This window comes from Pelodiscus sinensis, chromosome 29 (genome assembly GCF_052426305.1).
Source record: "Pelodiscus sinensis isolate ZL-2025 chromosome 29, ASM5242630v1, whole genome shotgun sequence".
NCBI lineage: Eukaryota > Metazoa > Chordata > Testudines > Trionychidae > Pelodiscus > Pelodiscus sinensis.
In genome coordinates, this window is record NC_143080.1 from 14,954,537 (window position 1) to 14,975,424 (window position 20,888).

At 46.3% G+C, this 20,888-nt stretch overlaps 1 protein-coding gene across 3 annotated transcripts in view; it reads left to right on the top strand.

Moving 5' to 3' along the window:
- The window catches only part of MYO1D (myosin ID), a 300,747-nt gene that overhangs the window by 202,002 nt on the left and 77,857 nt on the right, over nucleotides 1-20,888 (top strand). For all 3 annotated transcript variants that reach the window (XM_075911435.2, XM_075911436.2, XM_075911434.2), the window contains exon 21: nucleotides 7,186-7,340. In XM_075911435.2, coding sequence (XP_075767550.2) covers nucleotides 7,186-7,340 — 155 coding nt within the window. The remainder of the gene's footprint in view (nucleotides 1-7,185; nucleotides 7,341-20,888) is intronic.

The following is a 20,888-nucleotide window of genomic DNA, read 5'->3' on the forward strand; positions in this document are numbered from 1 at the left end:
GGAAAAAGGCCAAAGAAATTGTATCATAGCGCTGAGGCAGACTGCCTGAATCCTGGTCATACTGATGGACAGTTGACTTAGTGGCATCAAGCAGAAATGGGCAGCCCAGAGGAGAGAATACAAAGTTCAGATTATTTAGACCAGTGTTTCTTAAACTTTTTAAGTTAGAGGTACACCAAACAATTTTTTTTTATGAGGAACACCAAGGATTTTCTTGTTGAGCAAAAAAAGAAAGAGAAATAGAGTCGAGGGAAAGTTATTGAGGAGGGAATGGGGAAAGGCTGCCTGCCCCGTTAAGGGTGGCCATTTTGAACTCTTTTGTTCTTCGTGGCACACCTTCAACTGCCTCACAGCATACCAGTGTGCTGCACAACACAGTTTAAGAAACACTGATTTTAACACAATATAAAGTGTTCTGGCTTTTTGGTTTACTGGGCTCCCTGAATTAAACCCAAGTGGTGAAGCGCATCCATCGTTTCTCTCTGTTTTGTACCTTATCTAGTGATCTGAACGTTTGCGGTTTGTCTCTTCCCATTTGAACTGCCTAGTGTAGTTCTCATTTTTCAGCACACCTGGTCTCTTCAGTAATAGGACTTTTCTAGATTGATGCATTCTTTGATGAGGGGGCTGCTAAAAGCAGACAATGTTATAGGACTTATTTGATTAAAACACACTGCTCTTTGCATTGATGTGGATGTTTTAAAGACATAAATGGATAATTATTACCTCCAGCCCCTGTGCTTTCTCTATTGGATGTTCTTTGCTAGAAAGATACATGTTCATCTGGAAGATGGATCGCCCTTTTAATGTGTACAAGGGTGAACCTGGCTGAAATTCATCTGCTTGCCAGCAATACTCACTATCAACATTGCTAAAGCACCCTATCAACATGGCAACATCCCTAGGGATGGTGTTTCCATGGAAATCACATTGGAGACAGTCAGCTGATGTCTGGTGCTACTCGGGCACTTGTTTTTAACTGAAGAAGCTCTCCTGTAATTTCCTATCTCCCTTAACTGCTTATTGCTCATATTTAGTAGCAAAGACTGTCCCTTTTTGCATGACTGATTAGTGCAATTCAGATCCTGGCATTTGCACTGTTTCCTTGTCTCTTTACAAAGGAGTCTTTGATTTCGTGTATGGAATTACAAACCCTATTTGCTTGAACATGCTACACACATTGAGGAATCTGACATTAGTTAGTCTGGAAACTTACTTATGTCACACTTAGGTCATGATTTTTTTTAATCCAGGCAGGGGGAAAAAAAGTCAAAGCTCTCTGGAAAAGGCGAAAATTCAAGGGACTTTGGTATTTTTGTTTGAGATGTCATTCCTTACCCCCAACCTTTTACAGCCTTGATTGGATTAATGTTTTTCTATTCTCAGATTCTCCTATAAACCAAATGTGTTGGGAGTAGTTTTAATGCAGCATTCATTTTAGTTTCCCGTTCGGGGGGGGGACTTATTTTATTTTTTTTTTTTTTTAAGATGGCAGAGGGCAGTTTAAAGGTTACTGACAAAGGAGTGGGAAGAATCTCGGATTTGGCTACCTTTTTATAATATGTATATATATTTATGATTTTTTAAAAAGGACAGATGTTCAGAGTTTTGAGTTTTTCTGATCTTCTCAGTTAACACCCTGGAAAACTGAATGATTACCATTCTCTGTATATAATGAGACCATTATCTTTCCTTTTATGGGTTATGTTCATGATTTGGTTGTAATTTTTTAAGTCTGAAATAGAAAAAACACAAGAATTCTTTGTTTAAGGGCTGTTGGCCTCCTAAAGCAGCTCAGTTAATTATTAATTTTTAAATAGGCTTTTAAAATTCATTGATTTCCATTCATTCCTTCCCCCCCGACCCCCCCCCCCCCCCCCCGCTCCCCGGTAGATGCACATTTAAAGCCTGGATAGCACTAATTCATGGGGGTCTATTGTGAGCGGTGGCATGATATTTAAACATGCAAATTAATTTTAAGAGACACTGAACACTCAGCTGGCTGACAATTTCTATGCATAAAGAGTAACTTGTTTTTAAAATTTGCTTTTAAGTATTGTGGATAGTGGAGAGTAAAACCCTATTGCATGCAGGACATCACTGCTGGGTGTTTGACATATGAAAATGGGTCTGTATAATTTGTCTGAAGGCTTAGTCCAGAAGCAGTGAGCTGCTGTCAGACCAGTACAGCATGGCCACCTCTGAATAGGAGAATAGTCCAGGGCTCCCTTGTGTCTATAGCAGCGGTTCCCAACCTTTTCCAGATGGAGACCCATTTTGACAATTCAGGAAGACTGGGTGACCCAAGGCAATTCAAACACAGGGGGAGGGAAAGCGGGGGTGGGGGTGGCAGAGCCACCTGGGGAGACACTTGGCAGCCCTTTTGAAATGTCATGGTGGCCCATATTTGGGTTGTGACCCATAGGTTGGGAAACCTTGGTCTGTAGTATCTCCAAATTTTGGTGGTGCTCCTGTGGTGTTGGTTGCAAGTGCTTCCGGTAGCGCCACAATAGTGTTAAAGATTTTTTTTATTGTCCTTGTGAGAGGATTTTTTTAGAAGTATCGTTCTGTTTGAAAGTATGGGGATTGTTAAAGCTTGGTGCATCCTGACCAGCTCAGAAAATTAGGCAGGCTTGTGAGGGAGCAAAGCAGTCTGACCGGGTTATCATGAATATTTGATCACAGGAGGAGAGTTTGTAAAAGGAAATTATTGTAGAAAAGAAGGGCTCAGGGCTCTCAGGTTCCATCAGCTTCTCAGGCTCCTCCACCTCCTCTTCAGAGGATGGACGTGTTCTGGTGTGTCCAGACATTCATGGAGTGGAGTCCAGCAGTCACATATGAGACTTGACAAAGTAGAATTTCCAGAGAAGAAAGTCTGCTGTAGCCTGCCCGTTTTTGGGGAGTTTCCTGGGGTTGGTTTTTTCCCCTTGGGGGTCCTCTTGATTTCCTCCTTTCCTAACATTCCATCTAGGTTACCTACAGGAATTTCATTGTGTACACTTACATAAATTCACATGATTACCCTCCAGTGTAGTCAGATCCCCTCTGCTGAAGCCTGCTTCCTTAGAAGTGTTGTCCTCTTTCTATCACGGTATCAGTTGATCAAGACAAGGTTTTAGGTTCTCTTGTAATGTGCTCCATGTGTCTACATGATGCTGCACACACAGTAATTACTTACCTTGAAGAAGAACAGAAATCTCGTTTTTTCAGGACCAGATCCTTCTCTGTGTTTGTACAGCACCTAGCACAGTAGGACCTGATCTGTGCGTGAGGGCCCCGATCGCTATATACAAATAATACAGCAGTATGCTCAGGTATGCTGCTTCACTCGGGCTCCACTTTAAGTTCTGTATCGAGACGGCGTAAGGCTCTCAGAAAATATCAGTGTGTGTTGTGTTATCTCCACAGGGCTACATTAGATTGTTAGCTTGAGAGGAGAAAATCTGCTCTGACAGGCTGCCATTCTGCTGGTGGCTTCCTTTGCAAAGGAGCAGCAGGGTGCTGGGTCAACTGGCACCTGGCACCAGGGTTTTGTCCAGGGAGAGTTGGTGGTGAGAGCGCCGAGAGGCGCGGCAGCGAGCAGAATCAGGCCCTGGCCAATGACTAGGGCTCCGGAGTCCTGGGACGATACAAACGGTAAATCCCGCCTGTCACCAGGCTGAGGAAGGTCTCAGGACCATTCCTGTCTTTAGTTCCACTTTATAGACCAACAAACCATGGAGATGGGACCTTGAGTTTTCCTGGGCACCGCCCACTTCTTCAGATGACCGGAGTGTTGGATGTCCAGATCCAAGAATAAATAAGGGAGGGGATGGGGTAAGGAAAAAAAAAGACAGTGAGGAGCTAAGCTTCAGAGGGGTAAACCAGTGAGTCTGTAACAGGAAAAACTTTTACAAACAACAGTCTAGTACCATCTCAAAGACTACATAGGTAAAACACGGCTTCCTTTCTATCACTATTCTACATAGTTAAAAGAGACTGATAAGAACCATTAGTTTGCACTTGGAAAGGAAGATAACGAACACCAGATTCTACACAGACATCAAGAACCATTAGCACCTTCATTGGTTGGTTGGGTGATAATGTGCGAGCCATCCGATAACCCATTCAAACCATTAGTATAAGAATTAAACTTGTGAATGAAGTTAAGCTCCAGTCCTTCTCTGTGTATTTGGCTTCTGGAATTGGTCTGAAACAAAACAGTGACTTGGAGATCCATGAGTCTGTTTCTAGCAGCATGCCCCAAAGATTGGTTTTAGGACCTGTTTTGTTCAACATCTTTAGTAATAATCTGGATGAGGGGATGGATTGCACCCTCAGCAACTTCTCAGATGACACTAAGCTGGGGGGCAGGTAGATAAGCTAGAGGGTAGGGACAGGGTCCAGAGTGACCCAGACAGATTAGAAGATTGGGCCAAAAGAAATCTGACGAGGTTCAACAAGGACAAGTGTAGAGTCCTGCCCTTGGGACGGAAGAATCCCAAGCACTGCTACAGGCTGGGGACCGAATGGCTAAGTAGGAATTCTGCAGAAAAGGACCTGGGGGTTACAGTGGATGAGAAGCTGGATAAGAGTCAACAGTGTGCCCTTGTAGCCAAGAAGGTGAGTGGCATATTAGGGTGCTTTAGGAGGAGCATTGCCAGCAGATCTAGAGAAGTGATTATTCCCCTTTATTCGGCTCTGCTGAGGCCACATCTGGAGTATTGTGTCCAGTTCTGGGCCCCTCACTATAGAAAGGATGTGGACGCATTGGAGAGGGTCCAGTGGAGGGCAACCCAAATGATTAGGTAGCTGGAGCACATGACCTTTGAGGAGAGACTGAGGGATTTGGGTTTGTTTAGTCTGCAGAAGCGAAGAGTGAGGGGGGGATTTGAGAGCAGCCTTCAACTTCCTGAAGGAGGTTCCAAAGAGGATGGAGAGAGGCTGTTCTCAGTAGTGACAGGTGGCAGAACAAGGAGCAGTGGTCTCAAGTTACAGTGGGAGAGGTCTAGGTTGGATATTAGGAAAAAACTATTTCCCTAGGCGGGTGGTGAAGCACTGGAATGGGTTACCTGGGGAGGTGGTGGAATCTCCATCTCTAGAGGTTTTTAAATCTTGGCTTGACAAACCCCTGGCTGGATAGTTGGGATTGGTCCTGCCTTGGGCAGGGGGCTGGACTTGATGACTTCCTGAGGTCTCTTCCAGCTCTATGATTCTGTGATTGATCAATGAGTATACAGGAAGATTTAAGTGTTCTCCAACACATTTTTGTGTGTTGCCTTTTCGGATATCTGATTTATGTCCATTAATTCGTTCCCGTAGAGACTGTCTAGTTTGGCCGATATACATTTCAGTGGGGCATTTGATGACATAGATCGCACGTTAGTTTATATGCAGTTAAATGAGCCTCTGATTTGATGGCTGATGTGGTTGGGTCCATTGATGATAACGCTTGTGTAGATGTGTGGGCAGAGTTGGCACTGGGGCTGATTGCAGGGTTGGGTTCCTGGATGCTTATGATGGAGATGTGTTGAGTGGTTACCGGGAAGAATTTTTCAGGGTAGGGGGTTGTCTGTAAGCAAGAATTGGTTTATCCCCCAAGGCTTCTGAGAGTGACTGGTCATTTTCCAGGATAGATTGTTGATAATGCGTTGGACGGGTTTAAATTGTGGACTGTAGGGCTACCTCCAGACTGCATCCCTCTGCTGGCAGAGGGATGCAAATCAAGCACTTAGAGTAAATGAGCCCAGGATTTAAATATCCCGGGCTTCATTTGCATACTCACGTTCGGGCGCTGTGCTGATCATGCGCCCTTTCGAAAGTGAAAGTAAAGTCATTTTTTAAGGAGTACAGGATCTGCCGAAAAAGCTCCCCCGTGTCAGGAGAGTTGCGGCTAGACTTTACTTTCACTTTCGAAAGGGCATGTCATCGGCACAGCGCCCAAACGTGAGCATGCAAATGAAGCCCGGGATATTTAAATCCAGGGCTCATTTGCACTTTCGAAGTGCCTAATCTACATCCCTCTGTCGGCAGAGGGGTGTAGTTTAGACACACCCTAGGTGATGACAAGTGGAATTCTGTTGTTTTCTCTTTTGGGCCTGTTTTGAAGGAGTTCTTATCTGGGTACTTTTTTGGCTCTGTCAGTTTGTTTTTTCACTTCTCCAGGTGGGTATTTCAGATTTAAGAATGCTCTATTTAAATCCTGTAGGTTTTTGTGTCTGTCTGTGGAATTGGAGCAAATCTGGTTGTATTTTAGAGCCTGGCTGTATACAATATGTGTCTGGGATGGAAGCTAGAGGCATGAAAGTAAGTGTAGCTGTTGTCAGTGGTTTTCCGGTATAGGGTGGTGGAAACTTGTCCGTTTAATTGTACTATAGTGTCAAGGAATTGGATTTCTCTTGTGGACTGATCCAGGCTGAAGTTGATGTTTGGGTGGAAGTTTTTGAAATCCCTGTGAAATTTTTCAAGGGTTTCTTTCCCACGGGTCCATATGATGAAGATGTCATCGATGTAACGTAAATAGAGTAAAGGTGCCAGAGGGTGAGAGCTGAGGAAATGTTGTTTAAGGTCAGCGGTAAAGATGTTGGCGTATTGTGGTGCCATGCAGGTGCCCATGGCTGTGCCACTGTCTTGAAGATACAAATTGGGTCCAAATCAGAAGTAGTTGTGGTTGAGGACAAAGTCGCAGAGCTCTGTAATCAGGTGTGCAGTGCTGTCGTCAGGGATGACATCAGCCTGTAATCTGTCTTCATGTGGAATGTTGGTGTAAGAGCTTCTACGTCCATGGTGGCCAGGATGGTGTTTTCAGGTAAATGACTGATGATTTGTCGTTTCCTCAGGAAGTCAGTGGCATCATAAAGGTAGCTGGGGGGCTGGTGGCATAGGGTCTGAGGAGAGAGTCAGTCTAGCCAGATAGTTCTGATTGTTGGCTTCCTGGTTATGGTGTGGTTTCAATCTTCCTTCCCTGCCTTGTGTTTTCCTAGGGTTTCAGGGCAAGCATTGAAAGAGCCATTCATGCTAAACTTTCTCATGGAAAATTTAGTTCTGTGAGTCTTTCAAAGCCAAAAACTGAAAAGATGGTGTACTGAAGTAGGAGATGGAAATTCAAGGTGGAAAAGATGCATTAGATTTAGTCCTTTCCTCTAGTAGTGAAAGTTTGTTACTGAGGTATTTGCCATAAAACTCTTCTGTCCTTTCTCTTTGCAGTTGATGGGACTGAGTGTCTCCAATGGAAAGGATGAGCTTGTGGTCTTCCACACAAAGGATAATAAAGACCTCATTGTCTGCCTCTTCAGCAGACAGCCAACCAACGAAAGCAGAATTGGAGAACTGGTGGGAGTCCTGGCAAACCACTTTAAGAGGTCAGTTTTTCTGTGAAAATTCGGAGTCCAGCTCATTAGATCTGTGACAGCCCTTAAAGCTGTTTGATGAACTTGCTTTGTCAGTGTTGACTAATTATGCTCTCTGTGTAGAGAAGCAGCAATTCAAGTAGATCCGGCTGTGTATTCCACTTAGCTTTGTGTGCACCCAGTGTGCCAGAGCCAGAGATTTTGCCTAGCAGTACCCATAGAGGGGCAGAGCTTGTAACTGATCCCTCCTGATTTGTTGTCATAGTACTAGGTGCTTCCCTGACCCCCTCAGTTCCTTTGCACAACCTCGCAGATGGTCTTAATCTAGTTTCTTATTGTATACACTTAGTAGTTAGTCTGAATAGTCTGTCCCCACCCAGCACTGGTCTTACCGGGGGTTAAGCATTGTCCATCCTGTGGAACAGCGATGCCCAACAGAGCCAGCCCCACATTTGGGGCTCAGTCTCAGCAAGGCCTACCTCCAGGAGCATGGCCCAGTTTGCAAATTATCCAGACTTGTGCCCCACACGGCCTGCTTGAACAGGTGCTGAAGCGGTCATCAAGCTGGAGCATCCTTGCTGCCGCTTTACGTCCAGGAGTGTTGCTTGTGCCAAGGAAAAGCGCTGAGATGACCAATTGAAACAGCTCCAGGTCTTGGGGTGATTCTGTCTCCCCTAGGAAAAGTGAGGACCAGCATGAAGCTGGCACTGACATATGGGTACCTCTGACTCTTCCCTGGCACTCAGCAGCGAGGTTAGAAACCACGAGCTGTTGACTCCAGTTCCACCCTCCATCCCATCTGCTGCCATGGAGAGAGGTTCCAGGACTCACTGTATCCAGCATATCCGGGCACAACAGATGTCCTCTGCCTTTTGGTTCCTGTTTCACCATTGGCCCAGGACTTTCCTAGGGCTGTGTCATCTACAGCTGAACGAGCTGCTGAATCCTTGCCCGTGAACGCAGCAGCCCAATACTTCTCTTCCGGTTGTGGGAACAGAGCCAGTATTGGCTTGCTATGGCAGATCTTGTGCTGGGAACCTTTTCGGCACCACTGCAGTGGAAAGCCACTACAGAAGTGTGCAGTGCCACCCCATGTGACACACACACACACACACCCACCCACCCACCCACCCACCCCCGTCCGGTGTCACATCAGGACTGACACCGCTTCCATCACTGGCATGTTTGGTACTGACAGTTCTGCCTCCCTCTGCATTGCTGCTTCCTGCGTTATTTGGGCAACAGACCAGTCACACCGCTTGTTCCTTCCGGTGCTTTGAGCCTGTTTGTTGTGCCTTCTGGGACCATATCAGACACTCACCGGTTCATATTCTTACAGCGAAATGACTGAGATACTATGGGATCATTTAAGACGTTCACATAATCAATGGGAAATGTCATCTGTTGTGGTCCAGAGGAAACTTAAGTCCAGGTTTCTTCTCTGATGCATTCCACTGCGGTTGGCCGTCAACTCTCCTCTGTGTCTTTCCTCCTATCCTCATTCCACAGACCATCAAGGTGGATCAGGCCAAAATTCACTTTCATTTCTCATTGTGGCCAGGTCAGTGCTGATTCTATGACCCCCTCACACTGTCAATTTGACCAACCAACACAGCTCTCCGTCTGTCTCTTCTACTCTGAGAGCCAGTCCCTTGTGGGACCAGAGAACTGCTCTGGTAGTTCTAATGGGTCCTCTCTTCGAGCCCCTAGCGCCTTGTCCATGGGGCCTCTTTTGTCTGAAAATTGTCTTCCTAATAGCAGTTACATCTGTAAGAAGGATCTCTGATGTCAGGGCCTCCTTACACACAGCTGTCTAGAGATACGGTAGCTGTATGACCCCACACACAGATCTTGTCCCCGCTGCTCTGTTCCATTTGAACAAGGTGGTATATTTTACCAGTCTTCTCCTAAGCTGTATTCATCTCTGGAGCAGCCATATCTGTGTTACGAATGTTAAGGACTAGACAGAATAGTCGACTAGTCGCTTCCCCCCCTCTTCCGCCCCTTCCCCCCTTGCTGCCTCTGTCAGATAGAGCAGTGGTCACCAGCCAGTGAATCGGGATCTACCGGTAGATCTTGGAGCCTCTGACAGGTGATCCTGACAGGTTTGTCCCCCTGACTATCAAGTGCCGGCACTTAAGCTGCTGCTCCTCCTCCTGCTGTGCATCTCTGGCCCTTTGCCTTGGAGCTGTTCCCCCAGGACCTTCCCACTTGCTGAGCAGGGCAGGGGAGGAAGAAGGGCACTGATGTCAAAGTGCCCCCTCTCCCACCCTGGATCCTGTCTCCACAGAGCAGAGAGGGGGCACAACAGGACTAGGGATAGAGCAAGTTTGCTGACGACTTTTGGGAGTGATGCAGGCCCAGACAGGGGTGAGCCTGCCTTAGCCCCACTGCGCCCCCACCCAGGAGCCACCTGATATAAGCAGGGCCCAGTTGGAGCCCACATCCTGAAACCCCAGCCCAGTCGTGAACCCGCTTCTGAACCCCCAAGATCTTGCCTTAGTCCGGACCACTCCTGCATCCAAACGCCATCCCAGAGCCTGCTCCTAGAACTCCCCCCAGCACCCCGACGGCCTGCCCCAAGCTCAGCTCAGAGCCCCTCGCACTCCAGATCCCTTAGTCCAAGACCAGAGCCTGTGCCCCAAGTGCAGCCTCAGTGAGGATGGGGCAGGGAGGGACAATTGAGTGAGCAGGGGCAGGGCCTCAGAGAGGCAGGGCAAGACGCACAAAGGAGGCGGGGCCAAGGTATTTGGGTGTGAGGTAGATCTGGGATTGCACTTAAATTCAGAATGATCTCATGCTAAAAAAAGGTTGGAGACCCCTGGGAGAGAAGCAGCGAGAGGAGGAGGAGAGGGAAGTACTTCAAAGCGGCCGCGCCGCGCAGAGGTCCCGGGGTCAGTTCTGCGGCGCTGCTGCTTCGAAACGCCGCGGTGCCGTTTCAGAGGGGCAGCGCCGCAGGAAGCCCAGGCTCCAAGCCTCTTTGAAATGCCGCGCAGAGCCCAGGGTCGGCGGGGAACTCCCCAGCTGATTCTGGGCTCGCGTTTCATCGTGGCAGGGCTGCTGGGACTCCCCCGCTGACCCCAGGCTCCATGCGGTGTGCCAGCTCTGAAATGGACAGCTGCTGGCCCTGAGCTGGGACTCCCCCGCTGGCCTCAGCCCTCAGAAGGGTGCCCCCTGCTAGCCAGTGTCTCCCCTGTCGTCGCTCTCTGTGCTGGACCTGCATTGCTCCAAGGATCTGGGGGTCCTCTTCAGTCCTCAGTCTCACTGTCTGCCAACCTGGCCAACTGCAGCCCCGTTCTAGCTCCTCACGTGAGGGGCAAGCCACTCTGGGTCCCTCTGGCACCCTTGACCTTTCCTCCCCCTCTCCCATTTCCTGGCTCTCTTCCCCGTGACCCCTTGCTCTTTCTTGGCCCTTGTCTGGGCCCTGTATCCGAGAGGGATCAGGCTGGAGCCTCCCTCCTAGCTCCCCTGAGCCTGCCAAGCACTGCTCTGTCCAAGATGCCTCTCCTTCACTGGGAGTCTGTCCTGCACCCTCACTGGTCGGGAGCCTTCTGCTCTCTGCTCTGCTGAGCAGCTCCTTATAACAGGGTTGCTCCAGCAGGCCACCCTCAGCTTCTTACAAATCTCTTCCTGATTGGCCAGGGCTCTGTGCAGCTTTCTCCAGCCGTGTCCCCACTGTGACACCTTCTGGCCAGAGTGGAGCAGCCGCCCCACACAGTCTGGATAAGTCTGAACCATTTTGTGCTTCACCGTACCTGTTCCTGCCCTGGGAAGGGTTAGGTGATCCCTGGAGAGATGGGCAACGGCTGCGTTTTGGGGACAGGTTGATCTAAGCCGTGCAATTAGCATTATGTTAGTAACTTACTTAGATCAACTTACTGCAGGGTCTGCATCATGCTGGGTTGACAAAAATCTCCCCTGTTGGTTCCCCTTATTCTTCTCGTTCTGGTGGAGTGTTGGCGCCCACAGGAGAGCAATCGGTGGTCAGTTGGTGTCTGTACCACATGCGATTAAATCGCTCCCTGCTGGATTGATCACTGCCCCATCAATCTGGCCCATAGTGAAGACCTGTCCCAAGACTTCAGCTGTCGCCTCAGTGGATTTGAGCTCATTTGACAAGAATGAAAGCAACGTTAGCAGTGTTTCTAAGTAACATTTCCTTACTAGATATTTGCAAGGCTGCCACGTTGGCCATCCATATGTCCATTTACATGCCATTATGCTGTCACCACATCTTCCAGAGCCAATAGAAACTTTGTAAAGGTGGTCGTGTGAACCTCATTTAGGTAGACCTCAAACCTCACTTCCTGAGAACGTGTCACCGAGGTGGGGGAATCACCAGGCCCGGCACCCGCATAAGCAGTAAGATGTGACTTGCAGGTGGCACAGGTTTATTAGTGACAGGGACACGGCATAGGAACCAGAAGCAGCCAGCACCATCCATCTTGGGGAGAGGCCAGGGAAACACTCAAAGCACTCAGCCCTGCAGCCAGCCCTGCCTCCAGCCTTTGTCCAGGTTCCCAGGCAAAAGTTGTCACCTGATCACCCCCTGTCCCTGTGTCGTCCCCCCCCCCCCCCCCCCCGGTTCAGGGTACAGAAAGCATCAGCCAGTGCGTACGGGAGGAAGACTCGCACAAGAATTGCCATCGCCATCTAGGTTTTGGTGCAGTGCCCAGGGAAACTGAGGTACACACAAGGTATACTGCAGGACAGTAGGAACCACATGCAACATGAAGTGAACAGAGCGAATACAATCCCCCACTTCATCACCGCTTGTGAGTCCCCTGCCTCTCACCTGGTGTCGATGTACCTTGCATTGATTTTTGGTGGCTGCCCTACAGCGGGAGGGCAACAGGAGAAATGCTCCTGTCAACTTCCCTTACACCTCATGACAGTGAGGAGTCCCGGCGCCGACAGGGTGCCCTCAGCGTTCGAGTTAACAGATCTTTATTAGACCGTGATCGCTAGAGTGTCGATCCTCCGGCAAGTGGTGACAAGGCCTCAAAGTCAAATAACACCCAAGATACTGCACTAAGCACCTGGGTTTCACTGAGTTTCTGCCTGCCAAAGGATATGTATTCAGCCCTGGAACATGCATTGAACCGAACGGGAGTTGCGAATGGTCTGCAATTTTCAAAACTTGGTTTTTATTTGTTTCATTTTTATTTCTCTAAGTTATTCAACTTTCTCTTTCATCATGTCTAAAAATCACTTTCGGCTTGACATGTAAAGTGTTACCTTGATATTTTCTTGCAAAATGTTTTCTCCCCCACAGAAGAATCCAGTCAGGAGAACTGACTGGATTAACCTCATCCCAACATCCCTAGTTAGCCCATCAGTCTGTCTCTAGACTAGAGGATTCCTTTGTTAGGTAAAGATACATCTGCAGTAAATTTGTGTATATGTTTTCTAACATTAGTCAATTTCATTGGCTTACACTAGTCCTTAGTGTGGTAATAACTTAGTAACTGTGCTGCATGTACTAGTCAGTGTTCTGAAGTCTTACGTTACATGACTTCAGGAGATATGCTCTGAAGGTGAACCCAGGGGTAAGTGTGAGTCCTTTGAATCTGGAATGTTTTTACTTGTTTGGTTCACCAAATATGTGATGTTTTGTCCTGGTCAGTGTTCTAGGCTTAGATTTGACATTATTTTTCCCCTCTTATTTCCAAATCAGTTTTGGATTTGCTTTCTGGGTTGTGTAGTAGATTGTTCTGGGACTGTGCATTCTTTCCTGCTTGCCATGTATCATGAAGTGTGATGTAACATTTTGGGGGTGCAACCTAGACCATTGCAGGGTTGTCACTGCCTGCCCTGTGTGCTTTAAGTACTCTGCTGCTGTGATTCCCAATCGGCACCAACAACCCTCAGTCCAATTTGTTGAGTTTGTGTGCTGTGCAACCCTGGTTCAGAACTCTGACCCTACCAATCTGAGTCTGCCTACCACAGAACAGCCCCACCGGCCTTGTTTGCTACTTGCAGGGTGTCCCAAATACACCCCAGTCCCCAGTTTCAGCAAAATCATCTGTCCTGAAGTGTCCAGCTCTTTCCTGGAACAGTTAGAAAATAAATAAGGTTCCTTCCTCCTCTGAAGAGACTAAAGCGCGGCTTATTGCTTCTGTTGAAACACCGCATGGAATTGCGTAGATGAAAGGTAAGGCAAGTATATTTAATCAAAAAATCAAAAAGAGGGTGGAAGTGAGTTCACGCACAAGGGAAAAGGCAAAACACTTACAAGTGAATAAAAATAACACGTGTTCTAAGCTACAACCTTGGTTCAGGGTAGATTTCTGAGTAGTCTTTTTCTTTTCAACCGTAGCTTACTTTCTCTCAGCCAGGACCTTCCACAGTAGTGTACGTGGCTGTTTTCCCTTGCCTCCCTAGCTGAGGGTATGTCTACACTACAACGTTAATTCGAACTAACTTAGTTCGAATTAGTTAATTCGAACTAAGCTAATTCGAACTAACGGATCCAGACTAAAAAACTAGTTCGAATTAGCGTTTTGCTAATTCGAACTAGCATGTCCACATTAAGTGGACCCTGAACCGGGCTTAAGGATGGCCGGAAGCAGTGCCGGCAGGGCATCAGAGGAGAACTTAGAGCGTGGAGATGCTTTCTCAGGCTAGCCGAGGGCTGTGCTTAAAGGGTCCCGACCCCCACCCCGGACAGACAGTTCTCAGGGGTGCCCCGCTTGCAAAGCAGTCCTGGCTTGGAGTGCCCTGAGTGCCCGCACTCGGCACATCACAGCACTTGGCCATCAGCCCGGCTGCACTTGCCGCAGGCTGCCATCTGGGGAGAGGGGGCAATTGGGGGGCTGCAGGAGAGCTTCCACCCCCAGAAGCCTGCAGAGCCAGCCCAGTCCTCCCCATCGGGGGCTCGTACCCCATTCCTCCCTCACCTCCTTCCACTTACCCTTCCCTAGCCCCTCTTCTTGATGTACAAAATAAAGGACAATTGTGTTCAAAAATGGAATCTGTCTTTATTGAACAAAACTGGGGGAGACTGGGAAAAGGAGGTGGGAGAGGGGAAGAGAGAGGCTGGGAGAGGGGAGGGCAACTAAAATGATCAGGGGTTGGGAACAGGTCCCATATGAAGAGAGGCTAAAGAGACTGGGACTTTTCAGCTTAGAAAAGAGGAGATGGAGGGGGGGACAGGATAGAGGTCTCTAAAAGCGTGAGTGGGGTGGAGAGGGTGCATACAGAAAAGTTCTTCATGAGTTCCCCTAAAGAAGGACTAGAGGACACCAAAGGAATGGGTAGCAGGCTTCAAACTAGTAACAGAAAGTTGTTCTTCACAAAGCAAAGAGTCAACGTGTGGAACTCCTTGCTGCAGGAGGCTGTGGTCCATCCCCTCCAGGGTCCCTAGGGTTGGCCGCTGTCGGCAGACAGGCTACTGGGCTAGATGGACCTTTGGTCTGACCCAGGACGGCCATTGTAAGCTCAGGGCTCAGGGTCGGGGGTCTCACTGGACCCCCTTGATTCTCTTGCACACCTGCTCCTGGGTGGCCAGGCTGGCAGCTCTCCTGCCCTAGCAGGCCACTTTCCTGTGCCTAGTGCGGAGGTCGTGGATGAGGTCCACGATGTCCGCACTAGCCCAGGTGGGTGCCCGCCTCTTGCGGTCCCGGGCAAGCTCCCGGGAGCCGCCAGCCTGGTCCCGGGAAGAGGGGGAGGGCTGGGGGGGCATCGGGTGGGTGGCTCGAGCCGTGCCAGGTGCAGGGTCTGCTGGCTGGGTGCTGGCAGGCTTGCACCTGGCACGGGCACCGTAGCCAGCCCGTGCCCCTTTAAGGGGTCCGGGGCCGAGAGGGGGGCATACGAGTTTCCCTGGTGTTGGCCAGAGTGGCCACCAGGGAAACCTGGGGAGGGCTAGCCTCCCACTAGTTCGAATTAAGGGGCTACACACCCCTTAATTCGAACTAGCTAGTTCAAACTAGGCTTAATCCTCGTAAAATGAGGTTTTTCTAGTTCGAACTAAGCGCTCCGTTAGTTCGAATTAAATTCGAACTAACGGAGCGCTAGTGTAGCGCCTATGAAAGTTAGTTCGAACTAACGTCTGTTAGTTCGAACTAACTTTGTAGTGTAGACATACCCTGAAAGATCTTTGCCTATGCAGGTTTCTCACCTGTAGTCAATTCCCAAAGACTTCAAGGACCCATCTTTCTCAGCTTGCAAGAGCCTGTGACCCCTTGTGTGTGTCTAGAATCATAGAACCATAGAGCTGGAAAAGACTTCAGGAGTCATCAAGTCCAGCCCCCTGCCCAAGGTAGGACCAGTCCCAATTAAATCAACCCAGCCAGGGCTTTGTCAAGCCAAGACTAGTGATGGACAAGTCGGTGTCTTCTCTCTCCTTACGCCTTTCTAAACTCATTGTCTTGTCCCCAGATGCAGGATGGGTTTCTCTTGTTCTCACCTTATTTGGACTTCCCATCCTCTTTTTGCTTCGAATGTAAATGAGATTTCTATTGTTTTGCTTCCACCAGGTTTAATTCACATAGGAAATATCTGCCTTCCCTCCTGTCTGCTTCTCTCCCTTTGTCTGGTTATGTTAAAACACAATATTAGTGATTATCCATCCTTTCTTACATAGTATTAATACATCAATTTCACAAGGATACCGTGTGATGGGTTTCATAAAAGACCTTACTTAATATGCTTTTGCACTACAGTAAGATTGAATATAATCAGTTCATTCAATTGCTTATTGTTTGAGGTACAGATTCTCTAGTTTTTCTAACCCAGTAAACCACTGAAATATATTTTCAGAGAAGCTTTTTTATTCTTCTGGGAAGACGCACTAGCGGTCTGGCAAAGTCTTTATGCTGGATCCTCCCCTGCTGGGGTGATAGCAGAGTCATTACTACTTTCCCTTGATAGCTTGATGGTTTTGTTTAACTTTTATGTAAATATACCTTCATTGTTGCTGCCAGACGAGCAGGCTGGTCAGCCAAGCAAATGCACATTCCATTGTGTAGAAAAGAGTGACTTAATGCCTTGTTTGCCAATCACATTTTAAGAACATAATTCATATGAATAACTCTCTACATACATCATACCTGTGTTTCGCAGTAATATTGATTTAGTTCATTTTCTAATGGTATCTTACCTGATGTGTTTTAAATACCGATTATGGCAGCAGTGTGTTAGGTGCACTGATTGTCAGGCCAGACTAAAAGCTGCTACCCCATTCCCATGGGCCTCTGTTTCTCAGATGAATTGCAGTACATCATCACTGTCTCATGACAAACCACGTCCCTAACTCTAGTTTGGCATTTTCAGCCTCCTGCAAATTAATTCTGTGTGACTGCACAGAGTTTCAGTGCAGGTAGTAGCCCTATTTGGGATGCGTTTGATAAAAATCCTGGCTCCTAGAACAGATAATTATAGTATATGAAAATAAAATATGGGTAATATTTCGACTACTTTTGCTCTCTGAGCCAGTCCGTTCTTGTTCTAATAAATGCCTTCATTTGTTTGGCCTGGGCTTATCTTTTACAAAAGAACTTTAGAAAGGTCTCGTCGCTTCTAGCAGGAACCGTGTACAAGGAAGGGGACAGACCTTCCAAAATTGTTCTGTCTAATCCAAAACTTCATAATCTTCCTGGAGTGAGTAAGAGCGCACAAGTTATTTTCTCTTCAGCATTGTCTCTTTAGTGCATTCTGCTCACAACTCTATCTCCATAATTCCCTGTTCCCATGAATATCCATGAGGAGGAAAAATGCAAAATGCTTCCAATTCTTCCAGTCTCCTAAAGAAGAATTCAAGCAAAAAACGTGTCAGTCTTGCGCCTCGGCTGCTCTCTTGCTTCAGATACACAAAGGTATTGATGGATTTGGAGACAGCAGGAAGTGTCTCTTTGGCTGGCGTTGACTGGCATCAGCTATTGGTGTGTGGAACTACGGGGTAAGAGGAGCAGAGCATTGGAACTTGTGTGAGTAGCAGAGTTGACCATTTGCATGAATCCATGTTGGGCCTCAAGGAATCCAGCACTGACTCTTGCCTTTTGAGAACGAGATATTTTGCTTGCTCAGGTTTCTGATCAATAAACATGTTTCCTATCAAATTTGTGTACAGTGTGAGGAAGGGAGTGGCACAGAATTCAGGTTTTCTTGTTGCCAGTGAATTACCATGTTAGGCTCACTCTGAAGAGTGAATTTTTCTCAGCATTTGAATTAAAAGTTAAGCTTTAATTAGGTTATCCGAGAGATGAAACCGCTCGTTTGACAGGCATTTGAGCATAATATAAATTCAAAATGAAGCATCAGACTTGTGAAAAGCTGCCACAAAGACTCAGTCTGCCTTGATGGATTAGAGATGGCAGACTACCTGAGAGATGTTGGGGTACTCTCCATCCACCACGCGCTGGCGGTGTCACTGCATCGCAGGAATGGAGCACAGAGAGCCCCCACAGTTGTGGGATGTGAGAGAAGACCTGAAGTCAAATATGTTTATAAAAAGTATCAACCAAGTTACTTGTGGTGGAATTTGTGTGGCTTTTAATGCGCTGTTCACTGTCTTAATTTAAAAAACAACCAATGGTCTGGTAGCACTTTATATAGATTAACAAAACATGTAGACGGTATCATGAGCCCTCGAGAGTTCATACCACCATCTACATGTTTTGTTAGTCCAAGTGCTACCAGACCATTGGTTGTTTTTTAAGTTTATCCTGTACAGACTAACTCGGCTACCCCCTGAAGCTTTTAAATTAATTTGTAGCTTAATATGCAAGCCTCATTGGGGATTGTGGGTACAAAGTATCATAGACAGAAACCTTTTCTTGGAGCCCTGTGAAGTTTGTCAAGTACTGGGGTGTTTGAATATAGAATCCTACAGGGTGGATTGAAATTAGATTGATTTGAAGTATGATTTAAATCACTAGGCAAGAGTGACTATTTAATCATGGTTTTCTACATAAAAGTGCATTCTTGGTGGCTATAACCGTAAAATGTATTCTTCACAAGTTGGAGATGGGGTAGGTTTCGTTTTTAGAAGGTACACATTATATATTTTTAAACAGTGATTTATTTTGAAAACTTTTTAGATTAGTTTCACAACTATATTAGAAAAGAAATGATTAGTTATTTCATTTACCAAAGATGATTGAAGCAGATATATGAAGTCATGGGGAGGTGAACTATCTCCAATTCAACAGGTTAATTATTAATATTTGGAGGATTTTTTTTGCCATGCTGTATTAGGAAGAGAGCATCACCAGACAGACACATTGTTTTATTTCACTAAAACAATTTTAAGTTTCTGGATTTTTTTCTTCACAGCAACCATATAATATTTTATCAAAGCAAAGTATAAATTTTTGAATTTGTTTAAGTTTTTAAACAAGTTTTTAAATCATTCAAGTTTTAAAAACATTCAAATTTTTAAAATCAGATTGGTTTTTGTTAAAATCGTTTTCAACTAAAAATAGTTAAATGAAATATTTAAAAAAAAATTAAATTGAATAGGTCAGCCAGGTCAACATGAGAAACTTAAAATGTTGACTTCTGCAGCCAAGTCGTCTTCGCTTGTGTATGTCTAGCTTTTCTAAATAGTTCCTAACTTGTTCTTTCCCCACCAAGGGCTGTCCACCTCCTTCCCCTACTGCACTGTCTAGTGCATTAGTCTGGGAGCTGACCTTGTGTGTGAAGATGAAGAGGCAAAGAAAGCATTGAGTACTTCAGCTTTTCCCACATAATCTGTCACTAGGTTCCAATCGGACTTATGGTACATCTTGCTCAAACAGTTCCACTTTTGTTTCTACTGACGGTCCCTCCCTTTTCACATTTATCTCCAGAGTTCTCCTTGTCCAGATCGATTTTGCCCCCAACAATCTTCAAGTCACTGAATTGTTTGAATCTTTGCACTTTGAGAGTGGTAACAGATTGATTCTGCATACTCAAGTTAGCAGTGGGACAAGAGAGTTGAGTCTGTTTCTTTCCTTCCTGCAACAATATTTTTGTTGTTAACAAGCATGTTATCTGCAGACACACAAATCCACAGTTTGAGAACTGCAAAACGAAGCAACTTGGATGGTATCCTTTAGACTGAGCACTGAGTCCCAATGGCTAGATAGATTATTTGGTTAATCTTTCTATACAGAAGCCTCTGGAACCCCATAAGACTGGGTCCCTAATCCATGAACTACTGGAACTCATTTACAAGACTTTTCTTAAAAATGACATGAATATAATGTCTCATACTATAGAATTAGAATTTATAATCCCTAGTCCATGATGAGATACATTATGAGAGAGAGAGAGCTCATGAGCTTTCATGGTCAGATTATCTTGAGTGGATCTTTAGATACCTTTTTTCCTCAAAGTATTTTATCCAGAAATCTAGGATTCCAGCGTGGAATCGTAGGACTGGAGGGACTCAAGAGGTCATGTAGTGCAGTCCCCTGCACTAGTGGCAGAGCTAAGTTTTATCTAACCTGCTCTTAATCTCCCGTGATGGAGATTCTATGATCTCCCCAGGCAATTTATTCTAGTGTTTAACCACCTTGATAGGAAGAAAGTTTTTCCTAACGTCCAACCTAAACTGCCTTTGCTGCAATTAGGGATGTAAATGCCCATTTTAAAAGTTATCCGGTTAATAATATGTTTAAGCAGTTAACTGTAGAGTTCTAGAGCCCTGTGGCGGAGGGGGCTGCTCCAGCTAGCTTACACCGCAGGCGTGGGAGAGGTTGCTCTGACTTAGCCCAGCCCTCCAGTTAACCAGTTACTTAATAAGCGTGCTGGTAAGGCTAAAGCTTACCAGGTAGCTGATTAACCTTTTACATCCCTAACTGCAATTTAAGCCCATTGCTCCTCATCCTATTCTCAGATGTTTAAAAGAGCCATTTTCCCTCCTTGTAACAGCCTTGTATGTACTGGAAAACAGTTAGCTCCCCTCTTTTTTTCTTTTCTAAAATAAACTTTTTTTCGGTCTTCCCTCATAAGTCATATTTCCTTGACCTTTAATCATTTGTGTTGCTCTTTGCAGGGCTTCCTCCAATTTGTCCACCTTTTTCCTGAAATGTGGCACCCAGAAGGGCACCCCATACTTTAGTCGAGGCCTATCAGCCCACGGAGTAGAGTGGAAGAATGACTTCTCATGTCTTGTTTGCAATATTCTTCCTTATACATCCCAGAAGGATGTTTGCTTTTGTTGCAATAGTGTTATACCATTGACTAGTATATAGCTTGTGATCCACTATGACCCCTAGATCTGTTTCTGCAGTACTCCTTCCTAGACAGTCACTTCCCATGTTGTGTGTGAGCAATTGGTTGTTCTTTCCTAAGTGGAGCACTTTGCATTTGTCCTTATTGTATTTCATCCTGTTTGTCTCAGACCATTTCTCCAGTTTGTCCAGATCAGTTTGAATGATGACTCTATCCTCCAAAGCACTTGCAAACCCCTCCCAGCTTGGCATCATCGGCAAACTTTAGAAATGTGTTCTGTATCTCGTCTAAATAAATGTTGAAGATACTGAGCAAAACTGGATCCAGAACTGATCCCTCAGACTCCCACTTGATATGCCCTTCCAGCTTAATTGTGAACCACTGATAATTCCTCTTTGGGAA